Genomic DNA, 20,736 nt, shown 5'->3' with positions numbered 1-20,736 from the left:
TCTCTCTCTCTCTCTCTCTCTCTCTCTCTCTCTCTCTCTCTCTCTCTCTCTCTCTCTCTCTCTCTCTCACTATTGTTTTCTATATTTAAAATACTTTTAAAAATCATTCTTATTTTCTCTACATTGCCAAAGTTATCGAAATTCCTCTCAGTTTTTTCTATTTTTTAATTGTAATATTATCCCGTTTTTAATGAAACTATCTATGTTCTGGGAAAGGGTCATTTCGCGATTTTTATATATATCCACTATTGCTCTTAAAATAAATACTAAAAAAAGCACACGAGCAACATACTGCTGGGATAATCTAGAGCCTGTCTCTCTTGTTGTAAATAAACAACTACATATTCAAAACAGTAAAAATACATTCTTGGAAGTAGCTCAATTCTTTATAGCTTAGTGCTATTTCCACATGCTATAAAGTGGTTTTATATATATATGTATTCAATTGATGATTTCTAGAAGTAGGCATTAGACATTAAAAAGAAAAGGAAAGGACTTTATTTAGTATCGTTTATTAGTAACAGTCAATCGAAATTTATTATTAGATTGTTGATTTGCTCATCCGTCTGCGGCATCTGCTTGAAGTTAGGATTAGGGATGAGATAGCTAGAGAAAAATGGTGGTATTCGGTATTGTGTGTTTTAAACTTTAAAGTTTATGCCGGATACCATCATTACTCGCTAACTATTATCGATTCCTAGTCCTAATCCTGGACAAATGAAGCAGACGGACGAATAAATCCAAAGTCTATCGTAATTCTAAGATATAAAGACTACATATATAGAAAAAAAGATTTTCGTCCGGTACATTATATATAATTCAACTGGAAACTAACAAATCATACAAATTCACAAATTAATTTATATATATATATATTAATTAATTAATTCTATAAGATTTTTTCTCGTATTCGCATATTTCCCGTATACGATGCTCATAAAGACTAAGAAGTCGTTATGATGTTTGCTATAACAACGTGTACATAAACGTCATAATCAGTAATGTAAACAATTGCACAATGTCTTAAAAATGTCTTATAATAGGCAAATTTATATAAGATGTCTTCTTATGAAGTCTTTTAGACGTCTTTTGATGTCTTGAAGACGTCTAAAATAAGATATCTTTAAGACGTCTTTTAGACACACGTGTTGTATGGGAGAATTTTATACAAAAGAAGTTCAGTTAGAAACTAATTTATTAGAAACCGGCTAGTTTTACCGTCTAATTACTGGCGAAAGAAGCGCTGCCTGAAACTAACTACGCAAGCAGTAATCTATTAAACGATGTCTTAGAGATATCCAAAAGATGTCCTATTTTTTTTTTAATATCTTATGAATGTCTTTGAAACATCTTTCAATTTGTGCTATCTGGTTAGTAACCAAAGTTTCTGGTCAGTCACTGGCTGGCAAGAGTTCTTCCTACTTGGAATGATCCTCTGATTACTTTGTGTTATGAATCCTTCAAAAATTCTCACATAGTTCTCTGTTTTGCAAAGATACAAATCAATTGTATTCCGAATAGTCTTCGACCACTGTTCCTTTCTCTTCTCTTATACCTTCTTGGTGAAGAAAAAAATCGCGATGCCTCACGCATCTCGCCGTCGCCGTTGTCGTCTGTGTATAGTGGGACGCGACTTTGCTTCCATTTAATCTACCCGAGGTGAACTGGGTTGGAAATCGGAAATTGGGGCGACTTATACGACGAAAAAGGAGGCTCGCGCCAGCGGCCGCGAAGCACGGCTGGACTATAGCGTTGTATAGAATTAATGCGCGTCCTCTTATTTATAGTTATCGCCATTTAAAGCATATTTCCTGGCCGCGGGTACGACCGCGCTGAAAATTTAATGCCTTCCGCTCCTTCCTCTCCGCCGTTCCGTCCTCTCGCCCCCCCGCGGACTGCAAGGATCCCGCTGCATCGAGGGCGACACAATGCGCGCACCGGAGAGAACCGTTAATCGCGTCCTTTCGTGCCGCGCCAAAAGCCAATGTGTCCGCGATGCAACGGTTCCTTTTTTTTCCTCCACCTTCCTCTCCTTTTCTTCCTCATTCGCCTGTGAGATCTCATCGCTCACTCGACGTCGTCGTCGTTGTCGTCGTTGTCGTCGTTTTAACCCTCGACTATTAAATTTGGGCAACTTGCGGAATTAATTCGATGATTGCCTGCCGAGGCAGCAGGGGTGACGGGCATTTCGGTACAGTTGTATCTCTTCTCCTTTTTCTCTCTTTCTCTCTCTCTCCCCCTCACCTTTCTTTTTCATTTCCGCCGGCCCGTTACGTCATATAGGTGTCACAGATGCGCCGTCGATGCGCGCGCGTAATAACTCATTCGTCGTGCATTCGGTGCATATTCGCGCGGAGGTGGTGGCGGCGGCGGCGGCGGTAACGGCAACGGCTCTCGCTGAAATTACGGTGCCGCATAAATTACGACGAAATTACAGCCACGCGCAAAATACGGTGGATTCTACGTGTAATTACACTGTTTTACCTAAATGATACCGACTAACTGACATTACGCTAAACGCGGACGTTCTGACGTTGCGACGATGTTACCACTTAGAAGCAGTCTGTATTAGCGGGAATTGCCGGGAATATACACCTTCTTCGCCCTCTCTTTATCTCTCTCTTGTTCCTCCTCCCCTCGCCCCTGCGCCCCGCGTTCCCTCGGTTTCGACGTGTTTCGCCGTTTAAAGAACACGACGAAGTAGAGAGTGCATACACGTCACGTTCGCGGCCGGGAACCTTGCGCCATGCGTAAAGAGCGCTGCAAGCCGCGGCATCAGCGCCGTAGTCACGCTCGCTCTTTGTTTCGAGTTGAGCGCGAGGTCGTTGTCCCAATTCCCGACTGGTATCGATGTCGTCGTCGTCGTCGTCGTCGTCGACAGAGATAACGGACACGCGATAACTCACGATTTAGCAACGAGCTAATAAATTCCTATATGCGGCCGCTGAGAAGATCCGCGGCGATGATAGAGGATGGAAAAATTATCCTTATCTATCGGCTGTTACCTTTCCATCTCTCGTTCTCCTCCCGGGACTGACAGGTGTATGTAAATTTGGCAACAACTTTATCAGTCGCGGTTACATCGAGCTTAAAAGAAATGATCGATCTAACAAAAATTATAGCTTCTTTTGGCCTCTGTCATTCTTTTGATAGTTTTGACATGATTACAACTGCTAACATATGAGATTATTATCACTAGCATTGTAATAGGATTTAATGATAAGAAATAATTTTCTGAACTATAATTTGTAGTAATTGTTACTCTCTGTGATACTTTATGTGTTACTCTATGTGATTATAATTATAAATGCGAGATATTTTGTTCTTAGTGTAATGGTTGCATCGTTTATGAGTAGTTTTTATAGAATCCATATTTATTACATGTAATGACAAAGTAGAAAGAAGAAAATTATTAGAACTTGCTCGTGCAAAATACGTCATGCAAAGTAGAATCTGATAATCTGAGTGTAATTTAGTAAATCTATTGCTGCATCAGTATAACTAAAAATTTACGTTATCGTATAATAATGTAGATTTAACGATTACCTCAGCACAATATATTTATATTCATAAATATAATTAAAAAAACATAAATTGTATATAAAGAGAGTTTTTCCATCATTATCGATTTTCACGTCTCACGTTCTGACAGTCATGAAAGTCTATCCAAGTCTCTGTCGAATTGAATAGAATGGAGGGGGAGGGAAGGGGCGAAATCGTAATCCGATATCGATGCTTTGCGGGAAAGTGAGTTTTATTCTATATTATTTACGCTTCATGTGTGCGTTCACGTTTTATCGCGATAAAGATTTTTCCGTATCACCTGTGGCACGCGGATTTTGCGTTATCGCCGATAAATCGCACGTTTGCGTCGCGTTGGAATTTTGGGGTGGCTCTTCCATTTACGAGATTCGATAATTCGCTTTTCTCTTCTCTCTCCCCTCCTCTCTCTCTCTCTCTCTCTCTTTCTCTCTCTCTTTTTCTCGATGTATCGAATGTTTAAGTAATATAATTTCGATGCATTTCGCATCGATGTGCCTCCACGACCGATCGGCGACGACCGAAATGGAAAATTGCGCGAGCTCAGGTGCGTACCCTCGTAAATAATCTCCGTGCCATCTGTCTTAATAGGCGGCTAGTATTACGGAGGCGCGAGCGGATGCACCGGTGTATGTTGCGCGCGCGGCTTGAATAAATAAACAATCCAGCTCCCTCTCTCTCTCTTCCTCCCCTTCTTCTACCTCTCTCGCGCTCCGGCTACATTTAATATCCCGCGAGGCAGCGTGCATATGCAACGACCTCGCGACCGAATGTCACGGTTTCGGACATACGTGTCACATGGAAAATGGAAAATCGCATAAATAAATATAAATGCATCATTGATTCGCCCACGGCTGATCCCGCGACGCGTCCGAGTTTATACGAGCGCCGCGAGTTCTCTTCAAGTAAGATAAATGTTATGCGCGCATGAAGTCACTCCGTTCCATCAGAAAAATTTATACAGGCAGCGTATATGTTAAATAAAAAAGGAAAGAAAAATAAAAACGTAGCGCATTTGCAATAGTCTTCGCCGAGTTAATTTAACGGATGTACGAAAATATTGAAAAGCTCAAGAAGTTGTTGAAATATATTATTTCGGTGTTCGTATTTCCGACATTTATAACAATTAAATTTTCCTTGATTCACGTGATTTTCTAATAAAGAACACAAATGTTCGTGTTCGGTCTGTGAAATAGATTTTTAATTAATAAAATTAAATAAAATTAAAAATTAATTTTAAATTTTTAAAATTTAATTTAATTAATAAAATTTAATTGTTAAAAAGTTGTTTTCTGTTCTGTTTTCCGTTACGTTTTAGACATATATTTTAGTTTCTAGTTAAAGTGCTCGCGATTACGTTTATGGTTTCGAAAAAGCATCGATTTTCTGTCTGAGAGGCCGATACATGAATCAAAGGAGGTTAAGACTTCTAGTCTTTTATTGCTGCCAAATCCTGGCTTGATAATATCAAAAGCGAGAAAGCGCATGCCAAAAATTCTTGCGTGCTATCTTAAAATAAAAAGATACTTGTATGAAAGAACACTTCAAAGCGCTTGAGCATACTTGTGAAGTGCTGTATGTAAATACTTGTAAAATAAAAAATACTTGTAAAGTGTTACTACTACCATTTTGCTACAAAAAATATGGTTGGAGCCAAAAATAACTATAACTTTGTTAGATCAACCATTTTTTCTGTCAGCGTATTTATTGACTTTCAAGGGAAACAGATAGTTTTCGGAGCATCTGACAAATATGTAAAACGAAGTTGAAGTGTTCTTTCATACACATATCTTTTTATTTGAAAATGGCACGTAAACATTTTGGCGTGTGTTTCTCTACTATTGACGTCATGAATCTGTTACGTTCGTCTCTTCTTAAATTACATTGATGTGCTGAGAAAATTCTGAACAAATTCATGGAAGTTTATTGAAATGTTAACTAAATGCTTAAACCATTGAATTATATAATAGTTTTGAATATTTGTTTCTTATTTTTTCTTTAGAAAAAATCGCCTGTTAGCATGGCATATCTAAAAAATTTAGTTTTTCGAAATTTAACTTCTGGACAAAATAATTCGCAAATTCTTTGGTATAAAACCTATAGTTGTAGAAAAATATGATGGAATAATTGTCAATTAAAAAAAAAAGGTAATTATTAGAGTGCATAAAAACAGGATATAAGAGAAGTAAAGTCACATTAAAATTGGAAAAATAATTTGCATATTTTTTTGTGTCTTTATGAAATATATTGTAAAATATAAACATTTATAAAGTATTGTAAATATAAGGAAAAAACATGTTATATTTGACACATGAACTTAAAAGTAATCCTCCATTAGAAATTTATGCAAAAAGAATCTTATGAGCTTTAGTTACTAAAATTTTCAAAATATATTAATTTTTCTAAAAAAAAAATGAATACTTACAAACAGTTTTTCATCAAATTCGACTTTTCATCAACGAGAACCGGACTTATGGGTCCTTCATGTCCACTACCGACTTGAGTAGTTCGACAGATGAGCAGGAATTAACTGGTTCTACCGGTCTTCTGTAAGTCTCCTCATCACAAACTTTTTTTCCACTAAAGAATTTATAGTCATCCGAGTGCGCAGGCTACTAGGAAACTTTACAGTTGAAATCGCTTGGATATATTTGACGCATAGATCCGTTTTGACACTGTGAAGACATCAGAAGTGCACGGTGTTTCGAGCAAAGATCTCGGGAGTAAACGTGTAGCGTAACGTGTAACGTAAAACGTCTCGGGAACACAAATACACGGTTCCCGCTATCTCCTATTGAAAGCGCAAAAAGCCGACGTTTAAAGTCTCGTCCGGCGGAAAAACGAAAGGGAAACACGACACTTTGTGCTGGATCCCACTTTCGACGAGCGGGGCGGGGGGGAAGATGAGGGTTGGGGTTGGGGGAAGAGGAAGGGGTGCATTCAGCGAGAGTCGCCGTCGTCGGGGTCGGTTCCTTACCGTTCGCAAAATTTTAAACGCCGGTCTGGCTCTTTGACGCCTTTTACGATCGGCGCAAAGGGAGTTTTTCCGTTCTTCCTGTCGTTAGAATCGCACGGACGAGCAGCCGTATATATATCCGCGACGGTCCGCGTTTTTACTGCACTCGTTTCTCACGCGAGAGATTACGAAACGACCGTCGCCGAGACCGTCGCCGTTGCTCCGTTTTGCTAATTCAAGCCAGACGGCACCCGGCTGATTTTCCACGGCGACGCGACGCTATTCGGAATATAAAAAGATCTCTCTCGCGGCGTCGAGTGCGCGCGCAGGCAGACACGCGGCCAGTGAATTACCAACGGAGGCTTGCGTAGTAACGCAGTTACATTAATTCCGGAGGCAGGCACGTGGGTGACATCTGTCAAGCGATCCTCGTCTCGTCCTCTTCGACATCTCGCCGGTACGACGAGAAATTCGCGATTTAAGCGAGCCACCGTAGCGACGCGTCACGCTCGACAGCGCGCGAAAAATTCACCCGAGAAAATCTCGTGGATATCGATGAGGACGCGACCGCTCGTGTCTCTCTGCGAAACGTCATCGCGTTGAAGGTTATTGCGATTACATTTTTAGTGAAGGAACGATATATTATGAAAATTAGATGGACTAAGACTCTGTTGATAATAAAAAATAAATAGAAGAAGGATTAATTTAAATAGGAGGAGAACCTATTGTATAGATATTTTTATAACATTTTTTATATATTTTTTTTTATTTAACTTGTTTAGAAAAAAGCGTTTGAGAGCATGTACTTGGCACTTTCTCTTTTTAAATCTTTGTAGAAGATGAGTTTTGCAACAATGTTGAGTTACTTGGATAGTTAAGGTCATCTAATTATTTTTTTTATTCTTTTGCAGTTGTGTAATATTTAAGAACTATAATGTATAAAAACAATAAAGGAAGAACCATAATTTTTATATGTTTATATATAGTGCACAGTAAATAGATAAACTCAACTATCAAAATAACTTAACGTCGTTACAAAATCTTTTAAAAAAAGATCAGAGAAGGCGCCAAGCGCGAAACAATTTGTTTTAAAGAAAGTTAATTACAAAATTGCGTTAAAGTTAAAACCTTTAGAATTAAAAATGTTATATGCAATTATTTCATTATGTTTTGGTCGATTCCTTTACAATTGAAAATTAATAAAACGTTTCCGAAGAAAAAACATTGTCCGAAATATGTCAACAAAATATACAGAATATCTGATGATAACGTAACATTTCGTGTACGATTAAGTCAAATTGAACAAAAAAATTCCTCTATCCCATTTTGCGAATAATCACGTAAAATTGTTCAATTATTAATTAAAAGATATTGATGAATGATCGCGAATGATACTGTAAGTGGAGTGCCATAGAGACGATATCTGGACCGCGCTAATCAGCGCTTCCCGTGCGCCACTCTCCCCTAATTTATCACCGCTCGACGTCCGAGTAGAATAACATTGCGTTAGGCGAGCGTCGAATGTCGAGCTAGAGGTGAGTGGCGCGCAGGGAGCGCTGATTAGTGCGATCCGCGCTTCTAGGGGAGGCCGGGGCTAGATGTCCTATATTTTAGAATTTTGAATTACAAATTCTCAAGTGATTAAGTGTTGTGACTGACTGTATAAACATGTCTTCTTCTATGTGTTAATGCTCACCACTACTCTGTTAACTCCGTATATTTTGATTTTGTAATAACTAAAATGCGAATATGCAGTAGCGTGATCGTCTTGCCATCATTTACTTTGCTATTACCAAATCAGTTTTTTCAAGTGCAGAAAATTTGTATTTTCTGCATTTATTTTAAATTTCAAATGCAGAAAATTAGTGAAAAGTTTCCGAATAGGAAACATTGTCCGAAATGTGCAAGTATAATATATAGTATTATTATACATTAAACGATTTATTATTTATTTATTTGAACGTATTATATATTAAACGATTTTTTCAGATTTTTATTTTGCTACTACCAAATCAGTTTTTTTATTTATTAATTGTAATATTATTCCGATTTTAATTAAACCCAGGGAAAAATATTTATGTTTTAAAAGGATTATTTTGTGATTTTGTACTCACTGTTTTTTTCATGATAAATACTAAAAAAACATATAAATAACATACCCCTAGAGCCATATAGCTCCGGTCTCCCATGCGATCATTCGCTAATATCGTGTTTAATTAACTAAATATTTTATATGGTTTAAGAGTAAAACGCAAAATATACCTTAATTATTTAAGTAACACTCAACATTGCTATATCGTCTTCTAAAAAAATAAGAGAAGGTTACTAAGTACATGCTCTCGAAAGTTTTTTTTAATTTAAGTAAAAGAATTGTTTCAAAGATAATTAGAATTGAAAATGTTAAGTGCAATTATTTCATTATGTTCAGACACTTTGATTCGTATTTGCAATTGAAAATTAGTGAAAAGTTTCCGAATAGGAAACATTGTTCGAAATGTCGGTATAATGTATAGTATTATATTGAACGATTTTTTTAGATTTTTTATTTTTTATCCTACTATAATTCCCGTATATAGGCTCTTTTTATACATGATAATTTTTAGGTTATTAAATAACTATAGAAAAGTACATAACTGTTATATATATCGTCATATCGCTATCAAGAGGATAATGTAAGTTTCACAATTGCGTAAATGCGTTGAGGTTTTTCTGAGAGCAAGAACGCGAGGTATAATCTCAGGATCTTTAATTATTACGCAGCCGCAAATTGAGGCAGTCGCTAATTTACTAACGCATTTCTCGAAATCAGACGGGATCTCTCGTTGCGTGCGAAATACACCAAAGTGTTGGAATATTTCGAATGCAGGAGTCTCTCTCCAAGTATTCGTGCACGACGCAACTATTCGAGTACTTCGTAATCGTGGTGCGTGCATTGTTTGCGGCCCGCACGAGAGATCGGATACGCATGGCGTCGGCGGCGGGCACCGTTTTCGCGGTCAAGCCAGAGAAAGTACGAGACGAAAGGTGCGAGAAAGACAGGCGCGCCACGACGCTTTCCAATAATTTCCGCGCTTTGTTGTAAATTCCCCCGCTAATTCGTGGTATTTTCTCGCTGTATTTTATGAGCGGCTACCGGCTTCGCCTCGGAAATTGTTTCCAGGAATTCTCCGTACGCTGTTAAATTACTGTACTTTCACATAATATGTGTGCGGTGGATTTTAGCCCGGCACGCCGCGCCGCGCCGCTCCTCCCCCGCGCTTCGGCCGAAGCTGAGTTTTCTCGTTGGAATTTTGCGCCGCGCCGCGCCACTCCAGAGGGAATTTTATTTTCGAACCTAATTTCTTTCAATTACGCCCGACATTTTTCATCTCTCGTCGTCATCGTCGCGCGTCCCTAGGATAGATTCTGGACGGACCAAGCTCATGGGAAACGTTTTCTCTTTCTGTTTCAGACCACCGCCACACCGCCGAAACGACCACCGGTGAGTACGCAAAAATCACGACAATCTCGACAATTTCACGACAATCTTGTTTCTCGCGTTTTTTCCTTTTCTTTTTCATGATAATTCGTGGTAATTAGACTATTCTATAGCTCCAGAAAGTCTTTGAACAAAGATTTCGAGGTTTTATCGTTGACATTTGCTAGCTATTTTTTTATCTATCCAAGATACTGCTAAAAATAGCAGTTTTCCGGCTTACAATCGACCGTTACATAAAAACCGTTTTTATGCTTTGAGTAGCATCATGCTGAGTGAAACATGATAAGGTAGTATCATGAAATTAGTTATCAAAAATTAATATTTACTGCTTAAATATAGATAGTAAATATATAAAATCTTAGAAGAAATAAATATATAAAACCTCCTTTTGTTCGATAAGTAGAGCGAGTTTATGAATAGTTTCTTGATGCTTGTACTGAAAATACACGCTCCTTGAGCACACCCTGAAAATACTTACCTGATGAATAAAACTCTTTCATCAAATTAATCACTTGATGCTCTAAAAACGGACATACAACTCTCAGAAACTAGCTCATGCATTATCACGGCTCGATTGAATTCACGCTACCTCGTGAATTGTTCACATTTTTCTGTGTAAACTGAAGTTTCTTCCATGTAAACTGTACGCGCTTTTCGTCATGCGAAACTTGAGCAAGCACGACGAAGTGTGTGATTCACGTTCGTGCTTTGCACTTTATGAGAACGCGGCATTACGCGCGTACGCTCACGCGCAGGTGGTGTCACTTAACGATGTGTCCTTCGCCGATGAGGACGGGCGAAATGCGCGCGGCTTAATGACCCGCGCGAATGATAAAAGCGAAATTAGTACGTGGCGAGATACAGCGGAGCGCTTCGAGGTGAAAGAGACATTGGAACCGAGACGCATTCGCTTCCAAAACCGGTCGTCTTGAAGAATTTACGACTTCGAGATCGCGTCGTCGCTCGAGACGCGCGCGCATATAAAAGCGTGACATAGCGTCGCCGTTGAATCGATCGCCGCCGAATTTGCATACGCCGTTTTTGATTCCACATAAAACTCACCGCTGTCGAAAAATATCGACGTTAATATCATAAATAAACGCCAGACGAGATACAATCATTGGCGACGAGAGTTCGACGGGAGAGCGAACAAGAGGGAGAAACTTAATGCGATAGACAAGTTGTCTGAACGCTTTTGATACACTGAGGAAAAAATATTTAAAAATTAACAAATATTTATTAGGTGGATAGCATTAACATATTTACTTAAATTAAAATTCTCTTTATTTAAATAGAGTATTGTTTACTTCAAACGAATGAATATTCGGTTTAAATAAAGAAAATCTTGATATAAGTAAATATATTAATAATATCTACCTAATAAATATTGGTTAATTTTTAGATTTTTTCAGTATTGATTGATTGATTAGAATTCAAGGTTCAACATAGAGTCAAAATTTCGACTCGGAAACGAATGTCAATATAGTCAAAATAAGTTTCACTTAAGTTGTAGATTATCTAAGTAGGCTCAAACTATTTTTAAGAGCATAAAACTAGCATCAAAAGCATTTTGACAAGGTAGAGTTAAAGGTTCCAAAGAGAAATTAATGAGTATCAATATCGTCAAAGTAGGTTTTACCTAGCTATAATTATCGTCTAAATAGGCGTAAACTATCCTTAAGTGCATCAAGTGTATCATAATTTCGACTCGGGCGATGCCCCATATTTCAGAATTTCGAAGTTATAACTTCTCAGCCAACTAATTGTTACGACTGACTGTACAAACATGATAGAAATAATCTCCTTCTATGTGTTAATATCCGCCACAATCCTATTAACTGTATATTTTGTTTTGTAATAATCAATAATAAATAAAAACATGCAGCAATGAGGTCATCTTGCCCTGGTATCGAGTTTAGTTGCCTGATATAGTGCGAGATAAGAAGGCCACATATAAAATATGTATCATGATTGGTAGTTCTGGGTTCTCTGTGAAAAGTCTTCACAACCTTTCTACCAGCCTTTAATTATAGGCCAAGTTTTTCTCGTCCGCCTATATGCTCCATTTAAATCATTTTATGAATGAAAATTGCTTCTATTATCGCAAACAGTATATCATTCATTTGTAAGAACTTTATTCTAGCTACTAAATTCGTCTAACTTTATTCACTCACGATGGAGAATATTAATATAAAGGAATATGGAAAATAGGCATTATTTTTTTTGTACACAAAATCAATTTTTCATCAAAGCTTTAACATTGAATCTTAGAACTTAGTATTGTCTTAACCCTAGAATTTAAAAAAAGTGTACTTTTGCTACTGCTAAATCGGTTTTATTTTATTTTTTAACTGTTCAATATTAAGTAAAATCTTAGAACTGCAACAATAAAAGTGGAGAAATGGCTGGATTAAAAGCCAGAAAATGTATTCTGAGGCGGCAGCGCCTATTTTTTGACTCACTCACAAGAGAACATAGGCAACCCGAAAATTCAGAAAATTCTGAAATATTGTATGCGAGTAGTACATCCATAATATAAAACTTTTTTGTTTCTGCTAAATTTCGATTGAAGGGGGTGAAACCACCCTTCGAAACCAATGAGTGGGGAAAGAGGAGTTCAAAAATTTTTCATTTTTGCAAAATTTCAATACATCGTTGCAAAGAGTATAAAATATTCTATCACTTTTATATAAACTATTTTTTCATATCCCTTGTATTTTAGGAAATATTTGCTAAAAATAAAAATGTTATGTTTTTTCGAAAGGTGGTTTCATCCCCTTAAATCGAAATTTAGCAAAAACAAAAAATAGTTTTATGTTATGGATGTACTACTCTATTTGCACACACAAATGTTTCAGAATTTTCTGAATTTTCGGGTTGCCTATGTTCCTTTGTCAGTCACACTGTGATTGCTGGCAATAGAGTAACGTTGTTTTGGTTGCATCACTAAATGGTTATATCCGAATAATAGTTTGATCGTAAATCTTGATACAATTGCAACGAGATTTATAACCAGAATAAATTAAAGATAAATATTGAAAGTCTGTATAGAATTGACAACAGTTATTGTCGCTTATAGAAATTGTGTATAATACATTCAAATATAACTAATTTTTAATTCAAGTGAAATTTTTTCGTAATTTGATTAAGAACAGGAGAAAACTGATTTAAGGATAAGAAAAGTAGACTAAGCAATAAAAGGGCAAAAAGTTTTGCAGCATATGAATTAGGCGTTTGCCTCAGTCACGGAAACTAGTAGAGATTTCAGCGATTATACATAAACAACGTTACTTTATTACCAATAATATAATTGTAAACTTATCTAAAAGTAAATCTATCTTTATGTCACTCGCGCTGATTTTATTAAAACTTGGTACACTTGTAGAATAGTAAAAAAAATAATAACATTTTTTTATATCAGGTTTTATCAGCAATGGCATTTTTTTATATCGGCGTAATTTTAAAGGTGAAATCACCTTCTGAAAGGTAATTCGGTATATCTGGTTTTGAGAGAATATCTTCGGAATCGTGAGAGATAAAATAAATATTTCAAATAAAAGTTTAATAGTAATTAACGTTCTTAAAAATAGTATAATCAAATTTTGCAATAATTTGATATTTTGCAAAATACCTCCATTATCATCAATTAATCTTGCAAAATATCAAATTATTGCAAAATTTGATTATACTATTTTCAAGAACGTTAATACCATTAAATTACCATTAAATTTTTATCTGAAATGTTTTTTACCTTTCACGATTTCGAAGATATTCTCTTAAAATTAAATGCCAAATTATCTTTCAGAGGGTGTTTTCACTCTTAAAATTGCATTATTGCCGATATAAAAAAATACATGTTTATTATTTTTTGCTACTTTATTATTTTTTACTACTCTACTGAGTGTACTGAGTTTCAATAAAATTTGCGAGTGACCTAAATTTACTTGTGAGTGGATGAAAAATGGGCGTTGCCGCTTGATGTTCCTAGAACGCATTTTCTGGTTTTTTATCAGAATTCAGTCATTTTTCCACATTTTCATTCTTGCAGTTTTTAAAATATTAAGGGGCATTTTATATTTATGCCAAGTTTTATAAAGATTGGTTCTGCGTATGTACAAAAAAATAATGCTATTTTCTATACTTCTTTCGAAGAACTCGGACATTTACTTTGCTACTACTAAATCGGTTTTACTTTATTTTTTAAAGCTCCTTATATCTCGCTGACTATGTAGGATTTGTAACGTTAGAAGCGAGGAATGACATGTTGACCAAAGTTGTGTGCCATTTCTGGATGAAAAGAGCATTTGCTTTAACACACTTGTAAAATTGTCCCATTGTATTTCTCTCCTTTGATAATCAATAAATAATCATATAATAAATGGTAAAATGAGACACCATGGTGACACACGGTGAGAAATAATGAAATGAATCTGTTTTGTCTGTATGCTTCATTTCGTCATTTATTATACGACTATTTATTAATTATCAGGGGAAAAGGATATCTTTTAAACAATTTTATAAGTATGCTCAAACAGTCTCAAGTGCTTTTTCGTTCATATTTTTTTTTATTTAGAAATAGCATGCAATTTTCGTCAGTATGTCGTTCCTCGCTTCTGACGTCACGAATTCAACATGGCCGCGGCGAGATACAAAGAGCTTTAACTGTAATATTATTCCGACTTAATGAAAGTCATAGAAAAATATCTATGTTCGAAAAATACCATTTCGTGATTTTGTATACACTGCCTCGAGTCGAAATCTTGATCCTACCTTCAGTCTTACCATTCCATTCAACATCTATTTTGATACTTTGAAATCTACATTAACTTCTTTTGATTCTATTTAACCTGAGTCGAAATTTTTATTCTACTTTCAGCCTTATTTTTCCATTCAGCACCTATTTTGAAGCCTATAGTACCTATTTTGACGTTAAAAAAATGAAAAGGAAAATTTCGGACATCATCAGAGTCCAAGTAGGAGTAAATTGTATTATTAAATTAGAATTAAACCTATATACTTTGCTAACTTAGCTCCTACTGCGTTGTAGAATTCAATGTTTAACATAAAGAGCCAAAAATTCAACTCTGGTGAATAGCACAATTTTGCATATATAACCTTATGAAGCAATACAGATGACTATTATTCCATTGTAACTTCGTAGAAAATGATACCATCCAAATGAAACATTTACCGTTATAAATGTTACATATTAGGAAACGTAATATAGAAGAAAGAATTTAGGTAGATTTTCATGATTATTATAACGTGAGACAATCGATGATGGAAAATTTACAATTGCCTTAATTACATTTATTTGAAGCAAATACACTGTATTCATTATCTTTACATTATATAATAACGTAAACTTTTTGTTGTATTGATGCAGCAAGGAATGTATTAAAAATTACACTCAGATATTTTCATATTACATTTAACATAATATATTGTTTGGGGCAGATTTTGATCATTATTTTCATATTTCTGTTTCGTCATATATGCCATGTTACAAATATAAGTGTAGTCTGGTCAATTATAAAGTATTAATTAACATTGCTGAGTGCGTGTGTGTTTCGTGTTTTAATATAAGTACTAAAAAAAGTATATGAGAGTACCTTTGGCGCCACCTAAATCCGGTCTCCCCTAATTATTGCTCGTATTTTTCTCAATTGCAAATAACGCAATCCTGGGTAAGATACACGGGGTGTATCTTGTCGACGACGAGCTTTTTAACTATTCCCCGCGAGGACGAGCGGGGCACGAACCGCCATTAGTTTTCGGAAGTTTTCCAACGGCCTGTCAGTCCGTTTTCGCCGGCGCGCTTCGTCTTATCCCGGAAAGCGGCCGCGACGATTACCCTCTTCCGCCGGATTTTCGTCGGCGCGGAACTTTTCAGAGACTCGACGACGAATCGCCGCCGCCACCGAGTTGACGCGACGCCAGCACTCGGAGGTTGACGCGACGCCGTGCGAAATCGTTTCTCTCGTTTTGCGCCGGAACGAGCGAGGCGGGATTTCGTCTCGCGGCCGAAACACGAGCGCGTTATACGTACGTGCGATCGCAACAAGTGCGATGTATCCTCGTTTGTCGCTCGCGTATGACGGACGCGTCGCGCGTGTGCTCAACTTCGAAATGTGAATTTGCCTGCGAGAGTTCTGCATACGGCTGAACTTTCGCTCAATTTTCGTAATTAATTCATTATCAGCCATACAATGTTTGTTGTACACTAATCTGGGTTAAGAAAGCTAATAAAAGCACAGATATCGATTACGAAACTCACTAAATCCACATACGAGATAAGAGATCGGGTATTGAATGTGCCCAAAAATCTACCAAATTTTTCAATCGTCGCTGTCCCTCCTCAGTGGAAATGGAGAAAATATAGCTACGGACTTAATATACATATGGAATAGCGACAAGATCCTACTTAAAGAATGGCACAAGTCACGTACACTAAAAAAAAGTTTTACTGGCCTAGGTAGAACTTTAAATGTCACGGTTAAAATTTATCGTTGTTATTTGCATCTGCTAGAAAATTGACTGTGGTACGTAGAATTTATAGCAGCAGCGTATTCCAGCAATACTTGTCAGCAAATCTAAGTGGATATGAGAATTATACATATTTGTTTGTTTCTCGTCGCTAGTCTTCTTTATCTAACATAGTCAACTTTTATAAGAAGAAGTAACCAGCTTTAATTTGAACGGGGCTAACAAAAAGACTTCTTCGTTAAATTTCATAAATAGTTTAGGTAGAAATTCTGTCTCTGTCATTTATACTGATTAAATACAAAATATATGCGGCATTTACTTTATAGTCGTTTATTTCTTTTAACTAATTTCTCGTATCTAGATAATTTTTGCTATGTCTGCAAGACTACTTTTTTAAGTGTATACAGAGTGTCCTATTTTAATGGAAAAAGTTGTATATCTCCTAAACTTGATGTCGTACAAAAAATGTCTCAGATAAAAGTTTCAGGGGGTTTCAAGGAGGACTTATGACAGTGCTATTGGCTTGACCTTGCGATGGACGCGCTGAGGTCTTTCCAAGATCAGCTTGAATTTTTTAAACGGTCATATGATTTTTTTAACACATCGATTTCTCGAGTTATTCTGTGTATAAAAGTACTGCACTAAAATCATTGAAAAGAGGATACTTTTGAGATATTTTACATTTTATCCTGGTAGTGTTTCACAGTACAAGATATAAAATATCTCATAAAGTATCATGTGCGTGTACATATATATACAGGGTGTTCCAAAACAACCTTTGAAGCGCTCATGGACGCATAGTACAGGTTAAGATGAACATAAACGTCCTATACTACTTTATGATATTCACAATAATTATGGAGATATTAATTAAAGAATGGATAAATTTTTAATAGATTTGATTTCCGGGCTTGAGCCACGTGAATTCTTCGTCTAATTCCTACGTTTCACAAACATTTCAGTTCGCTTCATCAGGTAGAAATGAGCCAATGTCTCAAATATCAAATGAATGAATTTGTGAATGATAACACGAGATATGGTAGATGAGCTATAGTGGCGACATTTGCCGTTGTACATTAAGTCAAACTAAATAAAAAAATCCTTTCCTAATAATTTTGTAGATTTTTTGTTATTAATTAGATAACATTAATATATTATCGCGAGCGATCATCCGTTAAAAATCTGTAAAGTTTTTAGAAAAATGGTAGAGGACTTTTTTGTTCAGTTTGACTTAATATATCATGATCATTCTTCTTTAATTAATATCTCGATAATTATTGCGAATATCACAAGACGGTATAGGAGTTTATGTTCATTTCAATTCGTACTATGCCTCTACCAGAGCTTCAAAGATTGTTCTGGGACATTCTATATGCACACAGGCATAATTTTATTTAGTATTTTTACTTTTGTACATAATTAAGAGAGAGAAGTATTTGGTCATAACATCTTTTTTTATTTTGCCGCACGAATTAGCAGATCACATTGAGTAGTTCTGTAAAATTCTATGCTTACAAATTGTACGTTTCCGAAAGACTCTTTTATATTTCACATTTTCCAAAAATTTTACAATTCCCAGAGAAGATAAATGAGAGAGAAATATTCCAAATTTCACGTGTCTGTTAGGCGACACATATTACACATTTTCCAAAAACTGTACATTTTCCGTAACGAAGATAAACAACGAGAGAGAAATATTCGCGAAATTCCAAGTATCTGCTGGGCGATGCATACGTTTCGAGGGCACGATTGCCCAATTATTTCGTGCAATGTATTATTCTCTGAATAACGACGAATCTGTCATTATTATCCCCGCGCTTACAGCTTACAGCTTGATTTGCGCCCGCGCTATTCTCGACCCATGAAGCCGGCGGTTACCAGCCGGCGAAACTTCATAATTCATTTGCAAAAGAAACAGAGCAAGGGTCGGAATTAGAAGTGTCTGCAGACGTACGTCTGTTATCCGTTACGCGTTATTTCGGAGCAACGCGTCGTGTCCCCGGCGAACGCATACGCGCGCGCACCGGCTTAATCCATTCCGTTTAACATCGAGCCGTGTGCCATCGGCTGGCAGCAAGTGTCGGTGGCAACGGTATAAAGCCGGTGTTAATATTTGATTTGCCGGTTGCTGGGCGGCGATGCGCATGCCCGCTCCGTATCTTCGACACCCTCCGCTGTTTCCTCCCTCTTAAATCTCGTCCGCCCTTACCTATCCTCCCTTCCTCAATTTCCTCTCGCGCGCCCGGAGAAACGGTCCTCCGTATTTACGTATCTGTCGCTGGCTCTTAATGGACAGGATTTATACCGCGATGCCGGTAAATCGCGTCCTTATATCACGGATAAGAATTATCGCGCGTCCGAGCGATCCATTACGGCGCGAGTTCAACGACTCGCGTTGAACGAGAGCGGTAAGAGAAGGGGGGAGAAGGAGGAGGACGACGAGGATATTTTATTTCGGATAATTTTGGCCGTGTTGCTAACGTCTGCGCTCAAGAAACCGCGATAATTTTGATGCAGTACGCGAGAGAGAGAGAGAGAGGGGGGAGGAGCACGTGACATCGAAAATTGTCGATCGGACTTTGTGATGAGCTTACTATTCTCGTCCGTACGTCGCTAGCGCAACCATACCGGCCGTCCCGAAGAGGGTTAAACACGTCGGAACTTTTTCTTACATTTATAAAACGCGAATATCGATTAGTCTGACTTTGCCGGCCGGCCGGCCGGCTGGCTGGTTGGCAGATCCGCGAGCGCGACGTGGCGAATCTACCAATCGCACTTTTAACGTGGATTTATTAATGCCCGCCGTGCTTTCTCGCGACGGTAAAGCGCGTCCATATCACTGTGCGGCGATTGTGCCGTGTGTGTGACTTCCCCTTTACCTACTTGCCCGACACTTCGTCATACAAAATGTATCGCGTAGCATTTGTTGCACCACATCGATCAGTAATGTGTCGTTGTTCACTTTCCCGCGCGCAGACTATAACGTGCTGATGTTGCCAAGGGAGGTAGCCTCGTCGTTGCGTTACTTGGCTGAAGCAAACATTTCGACGCGCCGGATTTCGGAGCCTTTGATGTCCCTGGAGGCTTTCCAGCCCCCTCCCCCTTATCGAGTCCGAAGTACACTTCGATTCCTCGTGATTTATTTTATTTATCTCTTTTTACACGCGATACACACGTATTGCTCGTGCCGAGGACGTTACACAATTTGCACAGGCTGTGTGCACCGCGCTGGAAGTTTTCGGCTCTCCCGCGTTCATTCGCGATTGACTCTCTCTCTTGCCTCTGTAGAGGGTAAACCAAAACAAAAAAAAAGAGAGAAAAATAGAGAAACATGACGAGAACCCGCAGCCGTGCTTTGGGATATTTAAATCGTTGAAACGAGAACCGGCGCGTTTTCCACGTGATCGCGAGCCGAGCGTTTCCGACAGTCCGGGGAAATTGTTTTAATGACTGTCACGTACGTCGAAAAACGACGCGCGGCAGCAGATGGCCGCGATTTCGTAACGAAACTACCGACAGGAACTACGAGGAGTACGAAAATAGACGACTTTGCGCGGCCCGGCTTTGCGCGAGGAGACGAGAGAGGCCTGTCAGCTGACTGGAGAAGCGCCAATTTTTGGTGAATGAACCGCCGACTCGGTCCTCGTGCCTCGGATACACCCTCTTCGATAGTGTGCCTTCGTCACGCATTGCTGGCGACACGGCCGCGAGAAAATACGCGGACTTTTTCGTCCGATCGCCGCCAAGCGTCGTTAGGCGGGAAAACAGCAGTGCTTCGCTCGCGTTTTCGGCCTCTTCACATCGGCAGTATTAAGATGATTGGTTAAGAAGGGGACGCTGAGTATCGACATCATGCAGCCTTCGTATCTTGCACTGTTTTAGTTTATAGAATTGTGAATGCTTATACACAAGTGTCAATGTATGGCAGAGTATATCATGAACAAAAAGGAATTTTGTAAAACTTTTTCTGATTTTCTTATTTTTTTATACAGAGTGTTTGACGCACACAAGACACACAAAATTATACTGAAAGAAATTATCCGATAAAAAATTAACGAACGAGTGTTTCCGATAAAATTCCGAGCGATTTTTATATTCGATCAGGATATCCTTACATAATGGCATTTCATCAGATAAACCGATCGAAAATTATAAACCGATATTTCTCATCGGATGGTTCGGATAAAAATTTACGTTTCTATTTCCGATATTTTATCGAAAATGTCTTATTTTTTAATTTTTTATTAGATGATTTCTCTCAGTGCATGTGTGAAGG

The 20,736-nt window shown here is 37.7% G+C and overlaps 1 protein-coding gene across 1 annotated transcript in view; it reads left to right on the top strand.

The window, feature by feature from the left end:
* Positions 1 to 20,736, top strand: part of LOC116842944 (growth factor receptor-bound protein 7-like) — a 315,479-nt gene that overhangs the window by 37,778 nt on the left and 256,965 nt on the right. The window contains exon 2 of the mRNA XM_032812837.1: positions 9,948 to 9,977. Within this exon, the coding sequence (XP_032668728.1) occupies positions 9,948 to 9,977 (30 nt within the window). The remainder of the gene's footprint in view (positions 1 to 9,947; positions 9,978 to 20,736) is intronic.

Source organism: Odontomachus brunneus, unplaced genomic scaffold, assembly GCF_010583005.1.
Source record: "Odontomachus brunneus isolate Ranch 3 - 2012 unplaced genomic scaffold, Obru_v1 Obru_scaffold_028, whole genome shotgun sequence".
Lineage (NCBI taxonomy): Eukaryota > Metazoa > Arthropoda > Insecta > Hymenoptera > Formicidae > Odontomachus > Odontomachus brunneus.
This window is presented reverse-complemented; position numbering and strand designations above follow the sequence as displayed.